We start from the raw sequence: 25079 nt of genomic DNA, 5'->3' as shown, positions 1-25079 counted from the left end.
ACTACTGTACTGATATCAAAATTTTTCTTTTCAAAATACTCGTCTCGATGGCCTCTGTGTCGGTCAATCAGAATATATAGACGCAACGGATGCAGTTTCCGAGATATTCCCATTTTTTCGTTAAAATTTTTTTTTTTATTCTTGTACGCACAAGAACAGGGAATTGCTACGAATCCATTCGGAAGCTTACTACCAACGGAATTAGTAGAAATAAGAAAAAGAAAGATTAATGACGCAAAAAGTAATGGTCAAATGCCTTCTATCGCCTAGGCTCGAACCCCTGGTTGTTTATCTTTATTTTTGGGGCCTTCCATTAAGTGAATCCTAATTGGAATGAATCCTCTGAGCCCGTATATGAGAAAAATTTCAAATTTTGAAATTTCAGTCTTTACCCATATTTTCCATGTTTTTTTCCTCCCATTTATGACGAATTCCGTTTTAGACGACTCGGTGGGCAGCCCCATCCGAAGGTTTTCATTTTTACTTCAAAGAAATAGAAGGCGGAAATTCGCCATCACCTCAAAAAAAATTGCAGGCGGCTGTATCTTCGATACCGCTGAAATTGTACGTGGATACGTCCATAGGTATTTTCTTCTCTCTCGAATTTTCTAGAAACTCCTTCAATTCTCTCGAATTTTCTAGAAACTCCCTGAATTTTCTCCAAATTTCTAGAAATTCCTTGAATTTTTTCGAAATTTCAAGAAATTTTTCAAACTACCTCGAAATGTCTAGAATTCCGACAGATGGCGCTGCACATAAGGACCGTTTCCCAAAATGACCCCCCATATTGAAACCATAGACGTATCCACGTCAAAATCATATAGGACAGCGGATACTTGAGAAATAATGGATAGATGAAAGTCATGGTTTTTTGGGAATGAACTGCTCCATCCCTTTCGTGAAAATTTTATTCATTCCCATTCGTAACTGATACTACTGCAACTAATTTGTCTAAATCATCCGAAATGTTGGTTCCATGTTTCCCCATCGGTCTCAAAAATCACAGAATTCTTTTCGCACATTAAAACATTCGATTGCAGCAAAACAGATGAACATAATATAGATATTAAAAACAAGAAGTTTTTTTCAAAAGTTTTTATTCAGTATTTCAAGTGGAACATTTGAAATTAAGTTTACGTAGTTTTTAGATGCAGTAATACTTTATCATTTGCAGATTTCATGGAATAGTTTAAGGGGAGACTACTATGAGTTTTAAAAGTCGTGGGTTATTGGAGTGAGACTTTTCATACGTTGAAGATCGATTATATAGATCTGAAAACGAATAATTAGTGCAAAAAAAAAATTTTTATTGTTCGTTTGCCCGAAAACGCTTAAAATGCCGAAACAGTCCAGGACCTCCAATTTTTGAGCTACGAAGGATTTTTGTTTTCAAAATTTTCGGAAAAATATGTGGAATAACAATTACGAGGTAGTTTATTTTTAATTCGCCTCTCACATGGCTAAATTTACTTTTTTTGTATTTTTTTACACAAATAGTGAATTTTTTTATATGAAAAAAACCGAAATCAGCTGTATAGGAGTCGAATTCCAAAAAACTGGCTCATAATTGTTGTTCCACACATTTTTCCGAAAATTTTGAAAAAAAAAATCTTTTATAGCTTAAAAATTGAAGGGCCTGGACTGTTTTTAGCATTTTAAGCGTTTTCGGGCAAACGAACAATAAAAAAATTTTTTTTGCACTAATTATTCGTTTTCAGATCTATATAATCGATCTTTAACGTATGAAAAATCTCACTCCAATAACCCACGACTTTTAAAACTCATAGTAGTCTCTCCTTAAGAGGATTAGTTGAGTAACTAATCCTTTTCTTTATCCTTCGTGGAAAATATACTTCTTCTCTTTCTTGAGAACACACAGAGAATAATTTTTTGAATCTTAAGATTAATTTTTGAAATTGATTTTTTTAGAGAAGGGGTGAAGGCGAGTGGATTGTTGATAACTCTGGTTTCTCAAAGCGGAATTTGTAGTTTTATTTTCAAGTTGAAGAGATTTTGAGGGTTTAAAATGAGGCCAAACTCATTCAATTCCCATATATTTTTCTTATAAATTCTTTTTTTCAACTTCAGAAGATCCTTTGTTTTATTCTCTATGAAGCCCACAGAATTGATACGGATTATTTTGCAAATATCTCTGAAACTAATGGGTTCAGAGAAAAATGTTGAACGACTCTTTTTGTAGCCCAGAAAAATCTCTACAAAAATGCGTCTTGGTAAATTTCGTTGAACCCTATGCATCAAACATCTTCTCTTGAAGATATTTGTTATTTAGTGATTTTTCATCTGAAGCTAAATTCGCAATTTCTTTTTGAATCTCCTTTACACATTCTTTTCGAAACATTTCTTGAACTGGTAGATTTGGAGGAAGTCTATCCTTTCGTGTTGCTAGTGACATTCTTTAAAGATATTCACAAAACAATCCCCACATTTATTCAGCTCTTTTTGCTTGTTCTTCACCCCTCCATCATATATATATATTTTTTTTAATTATTCGGTTTTTCCTTTAAACTCGAGTTCTCCTCCTTCATTCTTAGTTTCACAGGCATTCAACTTTGAGCAATACGTTTTTGCCCCCAAAAAATAGAGAAAATATTTCATAGTTTTGTTTTTCTCTTTGGATTTTTCTCTCACAACGAACGAGTAATAATGACGAAAATATTTTTTCTCTTGCAACAAACAAAATAATGATAAAAATATGTCTTTTTGGAATAAATAAGATGAAAAAGGATGCAAATGACGAGGTTCAACGTCTGTCTGCCCTTGGCCTAGCGAATGGATGATAGCGATCACAATTTCTGGACTTAAAGATGATCCTCATCTTCGTCGGTGTACGCAGATGTATCTGGATTTGACGATGGGACCCACAGCACTGTACGTTGATTATCTGAAAATGATCCAGCGTCGTTCGTATCTTCAAGATCGTTATCACTATTAAGGGTGAAGTCGCCCCTTAGCATTAATGAACGCATTTGTTCTAAAACCTGGTGTAAAGAGTCCTGTCTTTGTTCCGTTCTGTCAGTCAGGGGTGTTGCATCGCCACTCGCATTTCCAGCTGGTGTTTGGGGGGTGTTGCTGGGGGGTACTGGTGTGTTTGTTCCATCCCCTGTGCCTGAGGACATTAATTAGACGATGAAGCATATCAACGATGGAAACCACAGATAAAAGTTTCTAGTTTCTCGTTAGCATAGATCGGCATCAATCATTACTTTTAGTAATATTATGAGAAGTTGCAACTTATAATAATTCAGATTTATTTATCGTAATTGAAATTTGAAAATTAATGTAATAATGGGTCATTTAATTTCTCAATTATTGGTTGATAAAATAATTCGGAATTTGAACATTTTAATTGATGGTTATTTTTACGGGGATGGGTACAAAATGTAAAAACCCGAGAGGGTATACATGTGAAAATAAACTACTTGATGGTTATTTTTAAAAATCAAAAAAATTGGTGAGTAATATCAACAATTGGCTTATTCCAAATTTCAGTTATGCCGATGTCTGCTCGTTAGGAATCGATCTCTGAATGTCAGGACACTGTTGTACTGAATTGTATACTGAGAGAAAAATGACAGAGTTAAATTCTAGAGTTAAATTCTTACCCATCGTATCACTAGCTGGACTGGCAGGTCTTTCAGCCCCTCTGATCTCCCTGATAACAGGCTCCTCCTCTCGATTCAACCTCAGCCCAGCAACACCTTTCTTGGGGACATTGTGAAGATCTCGTTTAATTCGTCGATGCCTGGACGGATCATTCCTCCTCAACTGTAACATCGAACCGAAGTCTGCGATGTAGAGAAAACCTGCTATCAGGAGCTCACAGGTCCTCTTCCCTTGTTTATAAGCTGTCTCGAGTTCTAGGCTCGTTCTGGGGTCATACTGCCACCACCCTGAAACAACCGAACAATTTACGACATGATGATGATGTGACGATGATCACTCATATTCGAAACCGTCAAGACACCTTGATTGTATGCTTTAATTGACAAAGTTATGTTCTTTATGCACTGAATCCATTCGCACGACTTTTTTCAAATTTCCCCCAAACGTTTTTTACTGCGAGGAGATTATCGTGGGAGAAAAATTATTATGAACTTTTTTGTGATCGTGATAATGAGTGGTATAAAGACGATTCGTATAAATTTTTAACACATTTTCAATCAATTTGGTAAAAAAATTCGATTTTTGATCAACGATGCAAAAAAATTGGCAAAACAGAATAATCAAAAATTCGTTTTTTTCAATTGATTTTTTCACAGTATACTATTTTGTCAAATTTGTAATTATTGTTATTTAAGAATATCCAAGTTATTTACAGTTTAGTACAGACTACACTATAGATTCAGCCATTTTCAACTATCAAGTCAATTAAATTTGTCAATTAAATTGCGTCAGAAAAATTTGAAAAAAGTAATTATTAATATTCAGCGTCATTAAAATTACATTTTGCACTCGTTGTTTATAAAAAAATCATTAAAATTGTTTAAACTTTCGGAAACCTTATTTTTTAAAGCATGAAATCGATTTCTGGTAAAATTTTGAATATGAATAAATTTGTTACGATTCCGAACAAATGATTTTTATGATGGAAAATTAATTGTTTATAAATTGTTTATAAAGAATGCTCGTAATTATAAAAAATTGCAATTTTTAAATTACTTCATCAATCTTACTCCAACAGTAAACTTACTTATTTTTTTCAGATTTTAAAATATTTTCTAACGGTTCAATATCGAGATTCAAATTCAGATGTGCAAAGTTTAAATAATAAAATCATTGTAAAATATTCGGAAACTTAAGGTCAAATGGTACTCAAACGAAAGCTCTGAGGTTCAACTACAAATGTAGAAAAACATTTCACTGGGGAAAAAATAGTCCAAGTACTTAGATATCCTTAAGGGGGAAAACCGCATTAGACCGTTAAAAAAATCAAATTTTTTAATTATATAAATCGTTAACATAACTATTCAAAAATATAGTCAAGAAGTTTTAAAGCGAAATGCGAAGTCCTTCATATGTTATGGGTATGATCAGGTGAAAAATTCACAAACAAATCATAAAAATAAATCTCTTAATGTGGTTTCCCCCCCTTAAATCGATATTTAGGCCATAAATGCTAGAAAAGTCTAGAATATTCTAGAATATCGATAATGAAAGGGGATTCAGCGCTGAAAGTAAGCGCGCAAATCAATCAAGAAGATTTTGGAATGTTTACGGTAATTTTACAATAAAAAAATCACGGAAAATTAAAGGAAAATTAATTTTCCGTGATTTTTCTCGGTCGGCAGTTTTTTTAAATATCTTTCTAGAGTCTTTCATATTCCGAAGTGTTAGCTTCTGAATTCATGACGAAATTCCTAAACATTTCTAGAATATTCCAGAACTTTCCATGAATTTCCGGAGAAACGGACATCCCAAATTATATAGAGTAAGATTAGGCATCATTCTACGAGAAAATATTAATTTACGTTGTGTTAGAAATTTAATTGACTACAAAAATGATTTCTGGAAATTTTCGTCACGAATTACTGGTTTCCGAGATGAATGCACAATTAATAAAGAACATGAATCGAACTAATCACGTTTGGGTGAGTAATCAAGGAGAATAAAAAAATCGTTTTTCTTTTCATGCTAATTTGCGTTCGTTTATTTAAAAAATATAATATGCATAATTGCTTGAGGTAGCAATGGTTAAAAAATTATTCAATCAAATGAATGCTGCATTCAGAATATCAAAAATATCCTGCGTTTCGAAACAATAATTTCGTTACATTCGTTGCAGTTATGATCTAGTTGTAAGTTATAACGAATTGTACTTGGAATTTAACGTTAGTTTTGCATAAATAATGTCTAATCAACGGACACCAGCGACTCCCTTGCACGGAGAACTAATGAGGTCTCGTTTGATTTTACGTTTTCTCATTGGCTGGTATTTTTTGTACTGGCACGAATTTTTAAAATCGATAACGTAGAGTGAACCACAGATTAATAGTTCACACGCGTTTTCACCGAGTTTGTGAATTGTGTCGAGGTCACTGCTTGTCCTGGGGTCATACCTCCACCAACCTGGGAAAATTTATAGTTCAGATATTCTTCAATGATTTTCAACAACTAACAGAAGCACCAGGGCATGATAAAAATTGATGGAAAAAATAGAAGGGAGATTTCCTTGTTTAGCTGATATCTCTGGAAGGCGGAGATTTGGTAAAAAATACAAGAAGTGATTTTTTTAGAGAATTTTGTGGACTACAAAAAAGGTTTTTTGACAATTGTCTATAAATTGAATAGTTTTAGAGATATTTGCCGAATGAAATGTATGGAATATTTGGAATTTATTCATTTTGATATAAATTTTTAGATTATTCTGTAAATATCTTGAGATTTAGCTGATTTAGTGAAAAATGTTGAAAGAACACAGAATTTTATGGGCTACAAAAATGGTCATCTTCCATTATAAGCGCTGAAAGGTCAGTGAAATGGTAAATGTTCAGAAATTTAAGGATATCCAAGTACTTTAGCTATTTTTTCTCCAGCGCAATCATTTTCTACTTTTGTAGTTGAACATCAGAGTTTTTATTGGAGCCCTATTTGACATTTGATTTTATATTATTTAAACTTTGCAGGTCTGAATTTGAATCTCGATATTGAACCGTTAGAAAACATTTTTAAAATCTTCAGAAAAATCAGAAAGTTAACTTTTGGAGGAAGATTGATAACACAATTAAAAAATTGTCATTTTTGAAAATTAGCAGTATTTTCTACGAATAATTTATCAACAATTAATTTTTCACAAAAAAAATCATTTGTTAGGAATCATAAAAAATTTATTCATATTCAGAATTTTACCAAAAATCGATTTCATGCCTAAAAAATGAAGTTTCTGGACGTTTAAACAATTTCAGTTATTCATTTATAAACAACGAATGTTTAAAATAATAATAATTCGGAGCAAAATGTAATTTCAATGACGCTGAACATTCATGATTTTTAAAAATTTTTTCTGAGGCAATTTAATGGACAAATTTGATGATTGAAAATGGTTGAATCTGTAGTGTGCTCTGCACCAAACTGTAAGAGATACTTGGATATCCCCAAATCATTCATTTCGAAAACATCTCTGAAGCGTGTATATTCAGCAAAAAGCCGAAGGACTTTTTTCGTAGTTCAAAGTTCCCGACAAAAAAGTCTATTCACATCTTTCTTCAACACCCATGTCAGACATATTTCGAAAATGATAAAGTTAAATAGAGAATAGGGGTGATTGTGGCAGAATGGACACTGAAATTTTTTGAAATGTTGATAATTCGTTAAATTTCAAGTAAAATGGCATAATTTAAGTAGTGGAGCTGTGAAACGGTTTAAGTCGACTTGGCTCTCAGCTAAGTTTTTGAGGAATATCTCCGAATCTAGGTGAGATAGCGAAATTTTCGTAGTCACCTTTTTCATAGCTCTCAATTCGCTCTACAAAAAAGGTAGTGACAAAAATTTTGCTATCTGCCCCAGATTCCTCGATATTCATTGAAAACTGCCGAATAGTCAAAATCGACTTAAACTGTTTCACCGTTTCACGACTGATTTCTTCCCTACAAAAAATACGATCCTCTTATAAAGAGCCCAGACTGAACTAAATCGAAGAATTTCACCGAGAAAAACGTCAAGTGTCCATTTGGCCCCATCCTCCCCTCCAACAAAATTCAATTATAATTTATCAGCTATTTTGTAGATATTTAAACAATGGATTCACCATTTCTTCCCTCATAGAACCATTGATACTCCTCCTCAGTTCCTGGCACCTTGGACTCCTCGATCTCCACCAGCTGTGGTCTCTCCACAAAATCCGCTGGAATTTCTTGTCTGCACATCGGGCACTTTTTACTCTGATTAGCTACCCCCTTGACGCAGAGGTAGCAAAAAATGTGTGTGCACGGTAATTTTGCAGGGTGAATGCATTGCTGCAGGCAAACGGCGCACTCCAAGGACGTGGACGTTCCTGTCAACAGAATGTAAAAAAAATGAATTCTGCGTCTCCACTTGATTGAGTAAATTCAAACAAGAAAGAGGGAGAATAGGACAAATAGGGCCAAATAAATCGATGACATCATCTCTCTCTGTCTTTGTGCCCTCTCACTCTCTCGCCCTTTCTCTCTAAATGACGTCTCCAACAAAGACGAAAATGTATTCGTCAACATTTCGTCAGTCCCTATTGAACTTGAGAGGCAAAGGTTGTTCAGGTGAAACAGGGCAAAATCTAATTAATTTTCTTCTACGTCAGGGGAATGAATGAGGCAATGAGGGAAGTTCTACCTTGTTTCTCCTCTTTTATTGTCTCCTCGGTCAGGTCTACGGTTTCCACCGCTGCTTGGGCCATTGGTCCGAGGTGCTGATGATGCTGATTATCTAAACTATGTGTAATGTGTAAACGCGAGGACAAAAGACGAAGAACAACGGACTTGGGTTCACTTCGAGGAAATGGACGTAAATATAAACACAACACGTACAGACACGCTGTTGTGTGACAGTGTGCTAATGGCGATCCTCGTGAGCACCGTTGCCAGGTCTTATTCCCTCAGAGCCTCAGAGCCTCAGAGAAGCGGCGGAGTGGGGACGAAGCGGGAGGCTAGGTGACTGTTTGAAAGTCTTTCGTTGTGCAACATTTCATTAGGAAGTTGAACTGAGCTCCTTTCGACAATTAGGGGTGAGTAGGGTAAAATGGACACTTTAGACTTTTGTGTTAATTACTCACAACTCAGAAATAAATTTATCAATTAAGCTCAGTTTAAGCTCATCACAAAGGGAAAGGATTGTTCTTTGCAATGAAAAAAAAATTATGACATTTTATCAACATTTCAAGCCGTGATTAACATTTTAAAAAAAGTCAAAAGTGTCCATTTTACCCCAACCTCCCCTATTACATACTCTAAAGGATAGGTTCCGTTCTATTTCTGTTTTCATCCGCTGAATGATCTCGCATAACTGAAATTTATGAAGAGTTAGAAGACTAACAGCAAAAATTTCAAATGTTTACTGACACCTTCATGGGTGGTATAAGATTCCAATGTTTCGAATACTTTTTATGAACGGGTATAGGTACAAATTTTTTGTCGAAATTTCAAGTTGATATCTGGATTTTTGCACGAGCTAGCGTGATTAGTTTTTTTATGAACAAACAGAAAAATGGGAGTATCTCGAAAACTTTGTATGAACTGGTATATATGTTTTGACTGATTCAGATAGAAGGCACGGAATTGAATATTTTGAAATAAAAAGTGAAATCGGTTGCGTAGTTCCGAAGATATTAGATATCAAAGATTTTCCGAAAAAGTCGACTATCTTCGAAACTACTCTGATGCGATTGAACCCATCTTCAGTACGAACCATTGTTATTATGAGAGGAAGATTCTGTCCACATTTCAAGTTCATATCTCGATTTTTGCACTAGCTCTAAAGTGATTAAAAATTTTTTTGTTTCATGAAAAAACAGAAACACGGGAATATCTCGAAAAGTTTGTATGAACGGGATATGGGGTATTCCATGTGAACTCACCCAGGTCAAAACCCTCACCATCGCCAATCATATTGCCGATTTGTCCTGTGGTTGTATATGGAAAAATATGACTTCTCAAATTTTTTCAAATTTTTTGAGGCATCCTGTGGGCAGCCATGTTTTTTTTGCAAGTTTTATCTTCAAATGCCTGTAACTTCCGTAAAAATCAACCGATTTGAGTTTTTTTTACAAAATGTGCGTCTTCGTACACACTTTCCATATAAAAATATGCCAATTTTTTTCAATTCGTTCTTCCATCGATTTCTTCAGAAAAACTTCAAAAAACAAATCGTTTTCAAAGTTGGACCCTTTTCATATTTTTCAAAAAATTTCAGTGAATATATTGGACCAAAACAAAATTTTTCACCAAAGGCCGAAGTTGGGAAAGTGTGTTCGAAGACGCACATTTTGTAAAAAAAACTCAAATCGGTTGATTTTTACGGAAAAATAGAAAAATACTTGATAATGCAAATTTCCAATTGATTTTCTGAGGCTTTACTGCAGTGTACTTTAAAAACTCGGAAAAGGTGCGGCGCGGCGCGCATAGCGCGACCAACGGAATGTTAATTGACCTGTGGGATCTATACTACTCGAAAAAATCTCTTTTATACATGAGTATTCGAAAGAAATAAAAAAAAAATTGTCCAAAATGTTGAGGCCGGATTTCCTTACGATATTTCGTGAAATGATTCATCTCATTCCGATAGTCCCAGGATCGACTCACATCGACCAGAGGATAACATACGCCCACTCCGAAGTTTAGGCACGCACTAGTTTTTCAGAAAACGGGGACCATAGTGCTGTTATAAATTATCGAGTCAGTTCAAGTCTGAACTCAGAGGCGTGCACGTTCATTACTCATTTGTCGTTGTCTTGGTCCTCGTAAGCATGGATCGTTGGGTTGGGAAAATTGTTGTTGTTACTGGTGCCTCGGCTGGAATTGGCCTGGCGACGACTAGGGCCCTCATTAAACATGGAATGATAGTGGTTGGCCTTTCTAGGAGGAAACAGAAGATGCTGGTGAGTGATGATCAACTCTCACAGGATGAACGCTTTTTTGTATTCCCTACAAAAGCTTCTTTAAAAACTTCTTAAATTCTACGAATAACTTAGGACGAGATGACAGATTTGGCGAATGCTAGAGGGAAGTTCCACGCATTGGAATGCGATGTCAGTAAGAGGGATAGCATTGCAGAAGCGTTTCAATGGATCAAAGAAAATCTGGGAACTGTTCAAGTTCTGATCAACAATGCAGGATATATAGCTCTTGGAACGTTCACTGGTATCAATTGCTTCAGTAAATATTTTCAACATACACCCAAAAAAAACAGCACTGATTCAAGTCGACGTCGGTTTGATTTTAACCGATTTTCGGCTTGATTCAGACCGCCTCATTTTGGGTGGCATTTACGATCATTCGGAATAATGAAAAATGGATGAATAATTCAAACAGACACAACACCAGAAACTTGGCAGGGTGTCATTGACGTCAATTTAATGGGCTCGATCCACTGCGCTACAACAGCTGTCAAGATGATGCAGGAAGCGAAACTGGAAGGGCACATCATCAACATAAACAGGTGACTCAAGTTCTTCAAAGGGAACAATTCTTTTTTGTTGCTCTCATTAACACAAAAAAAAACATTTGAAATCATAATTTCCAGCATCGAAGGCCATCGCATTTACTTGTGCAATGGAAATCCTTTCAATATTTACGGAGTGACAAAACACGGAATTACTGCCTTCACTGAGACACTTCAGCGAGAGCTAATGGGGCAGAACATTCGGGTCACAGTCTGTTGAATACATTACAATCATTCCACACATTCGAACTTATTTCTTAATCAATCAACGTCATTCAATTTTAGAGCTTGAGCCCGGGGCTGGTGAACACGGAGCTATTGAATGAATACGGTGATGGAGCGACTCTGTGCGAGGTACCGGGTCTGGAACCTAAGGACATATCCGATTCGATTATTTATGTTCTGGGAACACCGCAGAGAGTGCAGGTCACCGAATTGATAATCAGACCTTTGGGGGAGAGGGCTCTCTAATTATTTTATTTCTTATGCGAATATATTGTAAAATAAAAGCTTTTTTATAGTTCATAAAATTATACTCATAGAGAAAAAGAGTTTTTATTTTCAGGAACGTACACTGTTGGCAAATTACTCTTGTAGTTTCAAGTGAAAAAGCTTGAAATTTTTAACCCTTTACGTACGGTGTCGATACCATGCATCGACCCATAAACTTGTCCTATCGTCTGGGGTCAATGCATGGTAGCGACCCTTTCCGTCAACAGTAAAAAATCATTTTCTCGAATTCTAAAAAACATATTGACATTTGGAAAAAATATTTGGCAAGTCAATGGAATTGTCGCCGCAGTGAACTATTTATTTCATTTTTTTTCAATGCATTTATAATATTTTTTTCTATGAGTAAAAGTTGTAGATGAAAATTTCACATCCATCCGATTCAATCATATTAAATCATCTCGTTTATCGACAAAATTTCCCCCAAAAATTTTGAAATTTTTACTGAAAATACTTCAATGATCCTTCTATCGAATGGTTGAAGTTAATTTTCGATTTGTTGAATAATTTGTTTGTTATAAATAAATTTAACATGTTCGAAGATCTTGGCAATCAATTGTCGGCATACATTGAAATTGGTGTAAAAAATTAGGAAATTCTCTAGGAGTTTATTTCAAAGTTCAATACAGCCAATGCATTTTATTTCAATTCTTTTCGTTCAATTGTTTTCAAGTTATCGTTCATTGAATAACGGAGTTGACGCGCTGTAAGTCTCCTAGCTGTTGGGACAATCCGCGTTAAATAGGCGCAGCATGGCATTAGAGGGGCCAATAAATACAGAATCAACATTTACTTGTCGAAAAAATTCGATTTGGGCGAAAGTCGACTTTCAGCCGGGAAAAATCCAAGATCTGACACTTTGGCCCTGGGTGAAAAAATTGTACATTACATGCCCGAGCCTTGGAAGAGATCACCGTCCCACACGCGCAAGATTGCCTTCCGAGCCGAAGGCGAGGATGGTAAGCACGTGGGGGAGGGTGTTATGTTTTCCAAGGCTCGGGCATATAATGTACTATTTCGTGTCACGGGACCTGAAAAACCCCATTTTCATGGTGCACAGCGGCTCGGATATGTAATGTACTTTTCCCCCTGGGAAAACCGAAAATCTGACCCTTTGGCTCCGAGTGAAAAAAGATTTTTTTCAGTTTTCACTTTTTCCACATACTTTTGATAGTTTTGAACAACCCGTCACTCAAATCGTTGGAATCAACGTTCACCCGGCTAAAAAATTCGATTTTGGCGAAAGTCGACTTTCCCTCTGGAAAAACCGAAAATCTGACCCTTTGGCTCCGGGTGAAAAAAGATTTTTTTCAGTTTTCACTTTTTTCACATTCTTTTGAGAGTTTTGAATAGCCCGTCGCTTAAATAGTTGGAATCAACGTTCATCCGGCTAAAAAATTCGATTTTGCTGAAAGTCGACTTTCCCCCTGAAAAAATCGACAATCTGACCCTTTGGCTCCGGGTGAACAAAAAAAGAGTGAAACCGGAGAATTTCGCGTTTTACCCTCATGATCGTTTTGCTCCACCCTTCCATTGGACCATTATGAACGTTTTCTGTAGTCTGGGAATGAAACCATTTTGATCTGGAAAACCGAAAAAAGTCAAATTTCGAGATACAATTCAAAAGTTGAGCGTAATGCATTAATTATAAATTTCACGGAAATTTTGAGTAGCTAATACTTCTGAGCTGAAACGTCATAACTTCCTCAATTGTAAACATGTTTTGAGTCATTGTTGACGGTTATTATTTTTTTAAATTTTTCCTTGCCATATATACCCTATTCGAGTCTTACATATTTGCGGTTTCATGGGTCGACTTCCTCTCCAACCGTGTCGCATTGTACCCCACAAGCTGTACCCCCCGTACAGACTCTCCTGGTGACCAAGGGAAACCATGGAAAACCTTGGTCGACACGGACGTCCATCGACCGAGCTTCATCGGAGAATGTTTTCCTAGCACTTCTCCGATGATTCTCGGTTTCTAAATTTCCTTTCGACGGTTTCCGAAAAATTAAAAATCGCAATTGGCCCAAGCCGGACTCGAATCCGCGCCTCACGGATCCCGCCGTCCGGCCGAGCGATTTAACATTTTTTTTTCTTAACCATGTTTAAATTCCCTTATGAATTTATCATTATCATCGATCCGAGCGATTTTACCACTTCGACCACCGTCGCCGGTTTCCAAAATTGTAAACATTTTTCAACAATTTTTGCTTCCGATTGGAAACTTTGTAATCGTTTAAATTTAAGTTTCGGATTTTTTGCGTTATATCAACCCATTATAATCTAAAAAGCCCGAAAATGCAATGTTTAGACCGTATCCGTATGTACGTGTGTATGTATGTGTGACAAAGGTTTTCTGCCATTGCTCGCTAATGAATCGATGGAATTGAATTATTTCTTTTTCTAAAATGTTGGTATTGTTGAGCCGTATCCGTCGACATTTATTAAAACTTGATTCATTTAATAATTTTTCTTCATTTTTCAATTAAAAAAAAAATAATTGTCCCTCGATAACTAAAAAAAATGTTCTGTATCCATTAAATGATGACTCAATAAATTTGTTAGGATGCCATTTTGATCAGGTTCGAAGATTGAGGCGGTAGCAATAATCGTTGTTTTGATTTACGTATACGAATCGTAGAAAAAATTGAAATCAATTTCCAAGGGGGTGAGGGTCGTTCGTTGACTTATTTGGCAGGGAATACCTAATATGAACTCTCGTCTAGCAAACTCATATTTGCCAGAAAAGTTTCTTTTGGTCAACATCATAATATCTGTAATTCGTTTTCAATAATATAATGTCTTACTCCCCATCAATGTTCCAATGAATTGAAAAAAAAACGCATAACTAATTGCCATAAATACAACTGAAAACTACGCCGTCATCATTTGATATGCGACCTCATAATTATTACTCATCTATGACAACAATTACCATAAATCAATTATTCATTTTCACCATAGAAGGCCACCGCATCTACTTCTTCAATGACACTACTTTCAATATTTACGGAGTGACTAAACACGGAATCACTGCCTTCACCGAGACGTTTCAGCGAGAACTAATGGGGCAGAATATTCGAGTCACAGTCAGTCATACTCTACAATCATTGCATACCCTGTTAGAAATTTTTTGAAATTTCATGGAAGATACTATAGTGAATCTCATGAGAGTGACATTGGATCGAATTTAGGGAAAAAATGGTTATGGAATTTCATGTTTTAAGTAAAATTTACAGAAATTCATGAGTTTTCAGTGGGAGTGAGATGGAAATTTCACAACTTGATTGAATTTTCAGTGGAACATAAATATTCAGAAACCAAATGGCATAAATTTTCACAGTATAATTGAACTGAAACATCAAGTATTTTATTAATTTCCGGATCATTTGAACAGAAAATACCGGAATATTTGATTTTTCAATGACAAGATTTCTTGTAATTTCAGTGGATCTTGAACGCGATAAAAATGCCGAAATTTGGCACGGAAAATTCAGACGAAAATTTTTAACAGTGTACCTAACATTGGAATTCATTTATTACGTACTCAATGTGATTCAATTTCAGAGTTTGAGCCCAGGGCTGGTGACGATCGACATATTTAGTGAATACGGTGATGTGATGGCTAGGTTCCAGGGACCGGCTTATTTGGAACCTAAGGACATATCGGATTCAGTTATTTATATTCTGCGAATGCCGCACTGAGTGCAGATCACGGAGTTGATAATCAGACCTTTTGGGGAAACAGCTCTCTAAATATTCATTTTCTTACGGGAAAATATTTTAAAATATGAGCCCTTTTATAGCCAATAAACCTTTATTCGCAGGAAAAAAAAGTTTCGATTTTTAGGAACACAGCGTTAATTTTTCGGGGAATCCATCCCTACCTTTCAGGAATCTATCCCTAATTTTTAGGGATTAGCGATTGTGAAATTGAACGAGTGCAAAATTCTGGACTTCAGTGATTCCCTCAGTAATTTTTAAGGAGCTGTCTGTAACTTTTAAGAATCTAATTTCACATTATAATATAAGACTACTAGGGGGCTACGCCCCCTGCTCGCTCCGCTCGCCGACTCCCATATGACCTCCATTATCCTTATTTTGACCCCTGTGACCCTCGTTCTCCCCCTCATTGTACCCCTCGTGACCCTTATTTTGACCCCCATGACCCTTATTTGGACCCTTAATCTGACCCTCATTATAATCCTCGTGACCCTTATTTGACCCTGATAACCCTTAATTTCTGACCCTGATTTTTTGACCCCCATAGCCCTTATTTGGACCCTTACTCTGATTCTTGTGACCCGTAATCTGAAAATTCTTCTCTGTGCTTAAAGAATATTAAGATAAAAGAAATAATTACACGAGCAGAATATACAATACAAAAAAATTATCTAATCTTCCGTCACCATTAACTTCTTATAAGTTCAAGTGTTCCAATCAAGATGCACAATAATGCAAAATAAAATTGCATAGTCATCATGTCCTGTTGTTTTCTACCGCTCTACAACTGCGACTGACAACTCAGCAACAAATAATAATTTTCCATTAACGATAGCGTCGGAAAACCTGGTTTAATCGCCGTGTTACGCAATAATAGTGGATAAAGCTAATGTGGTCCGCGGAGCAGCTTTGAATACCTCGGAGCCACTCTCGTTACGCAGTTGCAGCTGAACGATAATCAGTGACGATAGTGATTCTCTTGGAAAGTTGATTGGGCTGCGAGATTGATTTTGGACGACCAAGATGGACCGCTGGGCAGGAAAAGTCGCTGTTGTTACTGGAGCATCCTCTGGAATTGGATTGGCGACTGCGAAAGCACTTGTTCAGAATGGAATGGTCGTTGTGGGATTAGCTAGGCGGAAGGAGAAAATGGAGGTAAAAACTGTGCATAGATTTCTTTTTTTATTTTTTAAAAATTGTTATTCCGAATTTTAGAGTGAATTGGCAAATATTCGGGGAGCTACAGGAAAGTTCTATGCGGTGAAATGCGATGTGGCTAGGGATAATGAAGTGGCGGAGGCTTTTGAGTGGATCAAAAAAAATGTTGGGAAGGTTCAGGTTCTGATCAACAATGCGGGCATTGCGAGCGGCGGAAAGTTCACTGGTAATGAGGAATACTCTACTTCTTTGATTAAACTAGTGTATTGTGTTATTGGTGCTATTTTTTGTGATACCTGCCGAGTTCACTGTTCGGAACGGTAGTAGGGGTAATGCGCAGCTTTACGTACGAGAATTCACTTTACGCTAGTGATGCAAGACAAGACAAGAATTACGTATTTCTTGTCTTGTTTTGCAATTTTTGGGTTTTTCTCTTGTCTTGTCTTGTTCCAATTAGCAAGAGAACCACCTTGACGCGGTTCTAGGAATCTTCCTCCCCAGAAAAAATCTCTCGGACAAAATCCCCCTGGACAATATCTCCCAAAAAAACTCCGGACAAAATCTCCCCCCAAATATCTCCGAAAACTTATTCGTACTATCACAACGATATCATCGATCATACAGTTAATATGGGAAATACTCCCCCCCCCCAGGGAAATACCTCAGAGCTATTCTCAAATAAAATAGAGAAAGGAAAAGAAACATAGAAATATAAATTTTAAAAATAAACCTTTGTAAAAATTTTTTTATATCGAATTTGATGGTTACCCTCTCCAGGGAGATTTTCTTTGAGAGGTTTTGTCCGGGAAATTTTATCCGCACGGAGAGAAATATTCACTTGTAATGCCACAAGAGCTTCAAAATTATCGGGTATTTTCCGATAGGTTCGTTTGTATGCAGGGAACCTTGAGGAAAATGCCCGATTAATTTTGAAGCTCGTGTGGTATTCGGGGGATTATTTTTCCATTCCAAATGTCGGGCAATATAATTGGATTTTTTAGGATTTTTCTAAAAAATTTCTCTCCGTGTAGAGGGTTAAAATGAAATTTTTCTTTTCTGTATTTTTTTTCCAATTTTATAGAAGTGGATAATGCTATATTAAAGAATATCATGGAGGTCAATGTCATGGGGACAATTTATTGCACCAAGGAAGCCCTCAAAGTATTACAAGCTGATAATTTGCCGGGACATATCATCAATATTAACAGGTACATAATTTTTAATGGAGTTGCTAAAATTCAGCTTCAATCTTCCAATATAATTATAAACCGAATGGTGACGGAAATTCATCAATTTTGGGTTTCACTCTCCAGTATTGTTGGACACACTGTTTTGAAACCCATGGGCAGGGACCTAAACATCTACGTGGCGAGTAAATACGCAATCACCGGATTTTCTGAGACTCTCGTCAGAGAATTAATGGGCCAGAATATTCGCGTAACGGTGAATTGAAAACATTAAATAACGCCCTTTCATTCAATAATTTTCTTCATGATTTAATATTTCTCATATTGTTTTTCATTCATAATTTATTTCAGAGTTTGAGTCCAGGACTTGTGAAAACCGAAATAGTTGGGAGTGGACTTAAGGATTTAAACATTTTGGACTATCCATTTTTGGAATCTGAAGACATTGCCAATGCCATTATCTACTTGCTCGGCACACCACAGAGGGTCCAAGTGAAGGAGTTACTCATTCCACCATTGGGCGAAAACTTTCTATAATTTTTATTCATGACGCACGAAAAAAAAAAATAGAATAATTCAACAAACTTCGATAGAAATCCCTATCAAATTTATTAGAGATTTCTGTGCAAATTTATTGAACTATTCTAATTTTATTGTATTTCCGCCAATTCTGTTGATGAATTCCGCACCTTGTCTAGTATAAACTATTTCATTGGAAAAACCAGTAGAATTTCATCTTTCTATACAACTTTCTCCATCGAGACATTTTCTATAAGAATTCATCGATACGAATTTTTCAAATTTTATTTCACTCTGTTTTGCTTCTCTTTTCATTAAACAAATCAAACAAAGAAACATGGATTGTTTGTGCCGCCGAATTTCCACAGAAAATATCTCAATGGAATCAGTTGTATAGATAAATGGACTTTACTTTTTTCTATAGAATATGTTGTATTGACCATTTGTATTGAAAGAAATGCGCTGATAAGCTGTGCAATTTTCCTATAGAAATCGGCCAAAAACTAAGCTGAATAAAAATCCAATACAATTTTCGAAAGAATTTGCAAGGTTTTTCTATGGATTTTTTTCGTACGCGTTAAAAAAAACAGTATTTAAAAACGGGTGCAGTACTTTAGGAAGACAATGAAACATAAGAGCATACGAAACGATTGCCCATTCAAACCATATGCATAAAGTTGTTTAACCGATGTCAACAGCGATGTAACATCACGCTATATGATCATTTACAATTGAAGAATTTAATAAACAATTATTAATGTGTTCCACCTTAATTACACAAACGTTTTTGTCCTATCATCAACCCTGACCTTCCCATGATCATCGAGAGAATATTTTATGTAAGGAGAGAAAAGTCGCATAAAAATTACTACACGGAGAGAAATACTCAATAAAAATTACGTTGTATAACCCGGTGGCTTGGCGCGGTGAGTGCGATCTAACCATTTAAAGTCTTGATCATCATCGATCTCAGATAGATCGTTTCACTTCTCTCTTCCCCGGTCGAAGCGTAATGAGGAGGCCGGGGGCGGAGAGGAGGAGTTTCTCAGTAGGCCATCTGGGCAAGTGGAGGCCAGAGCTCTAGATCTCGGCTCGTTCAATACAACAGTCGATGATAAGATCATTCACAAGACCAAGGATCATCAAAAATGAAAGTTTAGCGCGTAGCTTTCTAACTGACATCCGGTGGATGCGGGTTCGAAACCTACCGCCAGGCTTACCTACAGGTTCCAATCGCGGAGTCACACCGCTACTTTCTGCGTCTCGTGTACGACCAGAAACTTTTACAGCTGACGTGCTTGCCCTTCGGCCTCTCAGCTTCCCCTCAGCTCTTCGGGACAGGAACGAACTGGGTTGCGGAAACCCTTCGGTCGCGAGGGATGAGGGTGATAGTGATATCAGCCTCATCCCCAGGGTTCTAGCATACTTGAACCAGTGCAGAGGTCAATACCTTCTGGTAGCTCCCACCTAGCGCCAAACTTTCTGGCTTCCAGATCTGGAGAACAGGAGCTTAGAATCATCTTGGCTAATTCCCGATTTTCAGAAGGTCCTAGTGGATCTCACCACTGGCGCTTGAGTGGTCGACGGGGACTCGCACCGGGCGGCGCGTCGCTGCTTTTCTGTCCGTTCGACGTTTCTTTTATTTTTTTAGCTAAACAAATTTCCTGAGAAAATAACGGAGAACGCCAACGCTTAATAAGAGGATTGAACTAGGAACTCTAATTTTTTCAGAATTTTTAAGCGTCGAGAAACACGTTATAGTACATTATGTCATCAGGTGATAAAAGTATTATCTGGCGAATGTGACTTTATAATCCGAGCCGAAGGCGAGGATTATAATCACATTCGTCAGATAATACTTTTATCGCCGTGTGACATACAATATTTTTCGTCGCTGGGCCTGAAAACCGCGATCTAACCGAGCAAAGCGCGGTTAGAATCGCGGTTTTCTCGGGCCTAGTGACGAAAAAATATTTAAAAAACGTAAACGGGCACCGCCGCACTCATTGAGCGAGTGATCGAGCCACCAATGAGTGCGGCGGCGCCCATGTCACCAATTTTGGAGAATCTATCCCACTCCTGAGAACTTTCTCATAAGGAAAAGGATAAAAATTAACATTTAGAATAATACTTCATTTATTTATCAATCTCTCAATGATGTAATGATAGAATATTGAACATCGTGTAACAGCAAATTCCGTAATGAAAATATCGACATCACTCCTTAATTAATAATTATCAATTCTTTTTATCACTAAAACTACACGAGGCAGTCTATGACATCGTATTAATACCATTCAATTTACATTTAATCTTACATTTTTGTCTGCACTGGGGAGTCTGAGGAGGGGAGAAATGAGAATGTGACTAGGGATAATTCACCGCACCGCTGTCTCTTCGACACAAAACCTATCGTACTACCCGGTACATTATTTTGTTCCATTTTTGTCGAGTTTTTCCCATTTTTAAAAATTAATTAATCTAGGGATAGGATGGACTCAATGGATGTTCGGTTTTTTGGCTGTAGCCGAGGACCTCCGAGGTAGCTCAATGGATTCGAAAATGTTCGCATGTCCTCAGCGAGAAATATTGGGGCCATATTCAAAGCTTTCATCTTCGTGCCTTCTGTAATGTGAATTAAAAAAATCAATCATTCAATTATTATTTTTTTTCTAATCATGTATTTATTGCAATGGAGAACAGTTTCAGAGGGAGATATTGAGAGGATTCTTGTAATTTTTTTTTATCGAGGGGAGACTGAAGCGATATCAATTACTAGGAGAATGGATTAATTATTATATCAGAATTTGGGGAACTTTTTTTTTCGTTCTTAATTGAGAGTCGAATGCTCTTGAGACTCAAACGACCCTTAGGGACGTTTGAAGTTGAGGGTCAAATCATATGAATGTGCATACGATCTTTAAAACCGTGTAGGGTTTTGACCGTCAAGTCAAATTAGCATTTTTGTGGTATCTGCCTCAAAAGTGCACTTTTCGAAACGGTTTAGTGTGCGTAAAGTGGTTGTTTTACGCACGCTCTTGAACTTTACGCACTTGTGTGAACTCGGCAGGTACCACAATAGTATATTTCGTAACGAGTGCAAAAAACATTTTTTCATCACGCTGTGACGAAAAGTGAACTTTTCTGCACGCTCCGCGTGCCTAAAAGTCCAATTTCCGCCACATTGTGATGAAAAATATTGTTCGTAACTCGTGAAAAAATGTTTTTTAGCTCGTGGGATCATATCACTCGCCTTCGGCTCGTGATATAAACCTCCCACTCGCCAAAAAACACTTTTTTGTACTCGTTACGAAATATACTATTTCACGAGTTACGAACAATATTTTTCATCACAATGTGCCGGAAAGTGGACGTTTAGGCACGCGGAGCGTGCCGAAAAGTTCACTTTTCGTCACAGCGTGATGAAAAAAATAGAATGTGCTACACGTGCGCGTGAAAAAGTAGAATTTTACGGACTAGTAACACAATATACTATTTTGACACTGCTGCTACGTTCACCTCGTCCCGAAAAGTCTTCTCGTTTACTTGTAAACGAGAAAGACAGTTCGGCCACTCGCTGAACGTAACATCACTGTCAAAAATATTGTTCGACACATGTGAGACAGGAATTTTCAGCTCGTGTGATTGGTAGCCCTCGGCTTCGCCTCGTGAAAATTTCGTCTCACTCGTATCGAAATATATAGTATATATTTTTCTACTCAACGCTGACGGGAAAACGACTTTTATCATCACCAGAGTAAACTAGAAGAGTGACTTGAGACATTTAAAAAATTTCAGCAAAATATTTAAACTTTTAGGGGATATTTTCGATGGAGTGAAAATTTTTGTAAGAGAAAGTCTCCTAGCGCGCTTACTGACGGAAAGTATTCCTCAAGAACACAAAGATATATTTTTCACAAACTTTATTCATTAAATAAATAAATGGGTTCCTATGTATTCTCTCAAGAAATAAGGAGTAAATGAAAAAAAAAACGAATAAGAAACGAACCTGGAGTCGTTGCTTGTGACTTGGACTGTCTTCCTTGGATAAAGGGACCCTGTAAATAAATTCTCTCCTAATCAATCATCAATTAATGATGAAAAAGCATAAGATGCAACATGAAGGATCGTGAAGGAATCTTCACATGTCCAAGCTCACTTACTTCACATTTCGACTCGCGCAGATGCAACAAACGAATAAATTCAGACAATTTTGACAGCACTGTGAAGTAAAAAAGCAGCCCAAAGCATTGTGCATGCGATGAAATGACGTCAATGATAAAAATAAATAATCATAATCGATTAACATAAATTAAAGACATAACATTTTGCAAAACAAGCGGTTGGATGATAATTCGTATATTTGATTATTTCTCTGTTGTAACATGCTATAATTTCTTTATTCTTCATTCGAAATATTCATATTCGACCAGTTCTTATGCACTAAAAATTATGTTAATTTTCATTCGCTTCGTTACGTCCAATCAATGAATGGATCAATCAGACAATTCTCTGGAGATTTAATTAGTGATACCTCTAAAGTTGAAACGTCACTTGCGTTTCCGGTGATTTCGTTATGGAGTTTAATGGTATCACATTCTCATTCTCCTCGATATTCTCTTTAGACCACATGATAATCTGAAAACGTTCAGTACCAATGATTGCAACTAAAAATTAATTTCCTCCTGTTTCCTTCAATTAAAAGAAAACAAAATCAAATGAGCATTAAAATAAAACAATGATAATGAGTGTTTCGTTCAATTAGGTCACATTGAGATGTGTCGCCACCAATTTCAAGCACTCACACGTACACACGTTACTTATAAGCGCGAATAAATTAAAACATTGCTGGTGTTCCTAGTAGATGACATCAACCCCATAAATTAATTTCTTGAGATTATTGTGCTCCTTTCGATTAATTATTTTGATTGATGAGATAATTTGTGACGTTGTTAGACTTCCTTCCAATCGTTTTTACATGTTCAAAAGGTCGAGATCATTTTCTTTAGTTGAGTAAATGACTTTTTAGAAAGTTGTCTTTTAAACAAAAGAATCCTGTTGCTATTTCTGTAAAAACCCCCTCTCTCAAGGTATTCTATAATTTAAAAATCATACATATTCTATTGGATTCCTATTGGAAACTCCATCAGCTTTACTGTGCATTTGTTTTTCAGTAGAAAATATTCTTCAGGAAAGATAATAGAATTTGATTTTTCTATATAACTTATTCCATTTAGATATTTTCAATAGAAATTCTTTGACATAAAATATTTTGCGACAGAGAATAAGGATGACAAGGGTCAGATTAAGGGCCCATATAAGGGTAACAAGGGTCAGATTTAGGGTCAGATTAAGGGTCGGATTAAGGGTCTAAATAAGTATCATAAGGGTCAGATTAAGGGCCCAAATAAGGTTAACAAGGGTCGGATTAAGGATCTAAATAAGTGTCATAAGGATCAGATTAAGGGTTAGAAATTAAGGGTTATCGGGGTCAAATAAGGGTCACGAGGATTATAATGAGGGTCTGATTAAGGATCCAAATAAGGGTCATATGGGTCAGAAACTAAGGGTCACAAGAGTCAAAATAAGAGTCTTAATATCTCTCTATATTGTAAAAATTCAAATCGACTTCTGGTGGTGAAAATTTGGTGCTCGAAATAAAACTCCAAAATTAAGAGTCAAAATAAGGGTTGCGAGGGGTATAATGAGGATGACAAGGATAAAGAGGGTAGTATGGGGGTTGGCGAGTGGAGCGTACAGGGTGCGTAGCCCCCTAATTCACCCTAAAATTCAGTGGGATTTAATTTCAATAGAATCGCCGAAAAACTAATAGTCTTCAATACAAGTCCCATAGAAATCCAACATAATCTTTCCATAAATTTTCACGTAAGTGTACTCATTAACATCCACGAAAACATTAAACGGAACCCTTCGTCTGTATTGCATTCAACCAAAGAAAATAATTTCCGAGTTAGAGCGACCGATTGAATCACATCTTTGGCACATCGATTAATTTAGCAGTGACTCTCTCCCCATGAATGCTCTCAGGTCGTCTGACATATCCCAAAACAGATCCAGTAAGATCCAGACTCAATGGTCTCTCGTTTCCCCTATGATTATCCTCAATAGAAACCCCGGTCATAAACTCGTTGGTTTTTATCTCATTGAGCCCAGTGACTGAGAAATTAGTCTCCAACAGACGTTTTCCCGAGGGTGAGATGCCACGAAGCTCGCGGTGATGAGGATGATTTCTTACCGGAGTGGGCTTGACGAGTACTTCAGCCTCAGGATTACTGATGACACTTGGATCAGTCACTTCTTCATCCTCCTCCTCCTCTGCCTCCTCCTGCTCTCTCTCTTCCAACTCTGGCTCCTCCGTCAGATCTTCCATTGACTGAAAATCAAGGAGAAATAGAAGTGGAGTTGGGTGTTTGGTTGGTTTGGGGTGGGACATTCCTTTTCCACCCGCAGAAAGCAACATGCGAACTCGAAATCGTTTTTTCATGCAGATCATTCGGTATCAAATCCCGTTTTCCAGATGAATGGAAAAACGTGAGGAAATTAATTCGAATTTTTTGGAAATATGTTGATCTTCATAATGCATAGTCCGAGGAGAAAATATTTTATACTGAGAGAAAGATCGCCATATCAGAAAATTAATTTATGTTTCTACACTAAAAGGAAAGTCGACATAATATCACGAAAATCATTTCTTAAGCGAAAAACATTGCATACATATTTGATTAATTTATGGTAGATTTCAGGCAAGAAATCGGTGCTCTTCGGGCTAAAGAGGAAGTTACTGAATGAAAAGTTGGTCTTTTTTTTTGG

The 25079-nt window shown here is 36.6% G+C and overlaps 4 protein-coding genes across 10 annotated transcripts in view; 2 read left to right on the top strand and 2 right to left on the bottom strand.

The window, feature by feature from the left end:
• Positions 1-2608: 2608 nt before the first annotated feature.
• LOC107039447 (E3 ubiquitin-protein ligase RNF146) lies at positions 2609-8570 on the bottom strand. Of its 3 annotated transcripts, none has more exons than XM_029126199.1 (5): positions 8326-8570; positions 7766-8011; positions 6031-6087; positions 3624-3911; positions 2609-3127 (listed from the first exon to the last, which is right to left on the bottom strand). In XM_029126199.1, exons 1-5 carry the CDS (start codon positions 8387-8389, stop codon positions 2820-2822), a joined length of 963 nt encoding a protein of 320 aa, XP_028982032.1. In that variant the 5' UTR covers positions 8390-8570; the 3' UTR covers positions 2609-2819. The 3 variants fall into 3 exon arrangements, with proteins under 3 accessions (XP_028982032.1, XP_015114538.1, XP_015114537.1); XM_015259052.1 differs by lacking the exon at positions 6031-6087 and having other exon boundaries at positions 2609-2902; positions 3000-3127; XM_015259051.1 differs by lacking the exon at positions 6031-6087.
• Positions 8571-10365: 1795 nt separating this feature from the next.
• LOC107039475 (farnesol dehydrogenase) lies at positions 10366-11632 on the top strand. 2 transcript variants are annotated; one of them, XM_015259093.2, is made up of 5 exons: positions 10366-10585; positions 10679-10847; positions 11019-11145; positions 11230-11353; positions 11434-11632. In XM_015259093.2, exons 1-5 carry the CDS (start codon positions 10454-10456, stop codon positions 11617-11619), a joined length of 738 nt encoding a protein of 245 aa, XP_015114579.1. In that variant the 5' UTR covers positions 10366-10453; the 3' UTR covers positions 11620-11632. The 2 variants fall into 2 exon arrangements, with proteins under 2 accessions (XP_015114579.1, XP_015114578.1); XM_015259092.2 differs by having other exon boundaries at positions 11230-11359.
• A 4639-nt stretch (positions 11633-16271) lies between these two features.
• Positions 16272-19021, top strand: LOC107039443 (farnesol dehydrogenase). The gene is made up of 5 exons (XM_015259048.2): positions 16272-16539; positions 16600-16768; positions 17624-17750; positions 17856-17985; positions 18081-19021. Exons 1-5 carry the CDS (start codon positions 16408-16410, stop codon positions 18264-18266), a joined length of 744 nt encoding a protein of 247 aa, XP_015114534.1. The 5' UTR covers positions 16272-16407; the 3' UTR covers positions 18267-19021.
• Positions 19022-20366: 1345 nt separating this feature from the next.
• The window catches only part of LOC107039502 (neurexin-4), a 50951-nt gene continuing 46238 nt past the window's right edge, over positions 20367-25079 (bottom strand). For 2 of the 4 annotated variants that reach the window (XM_015259144.1, XM_015259143.1), the window contains exons 15-17: positions 24505-24642; positions 22258-22306; positions 20367-20873 (exon numbers count right to left, since the gene is read on the bottom strand). In XM_015259144.1, the coding sequence (XP_015114630.1) occupies positions 20725-20873; positions 22258-22306; positions 24505-24642 (336 nt within the window). In that variant the 3' untranslated portion in view covers positions 20367-20724. Of the gene's footprint in view, positions 20874-22257; positions 22307-22782; positions 22887-24504; positions 24643-25079 lie in introns of all 4 variants that reach the window. The other 2 variants (XR_001460963.1, XM_015259145.2) reach the window with 2 other exon arrangements.

Source organism: Diachasma alloeum, unplaced genomic scaffold (genome assembly GCF_001412515.2).
Source record: "Diachasma alloeum isolate Michigan unplaced genomic scaffold, Dall2.0 Dall_scaffold_00300, whole genome shotgun sequence".
Classification (NCBI taxonomy): Eukaryota; Metazoa; Arthropoda; class Insecta; order Hymenoptera; family Braconidae; genus Diachasma; species Diachasma alloeum.
This window is presented reverse-complemented; position numbering and strand designations above follow the sequence as displayed.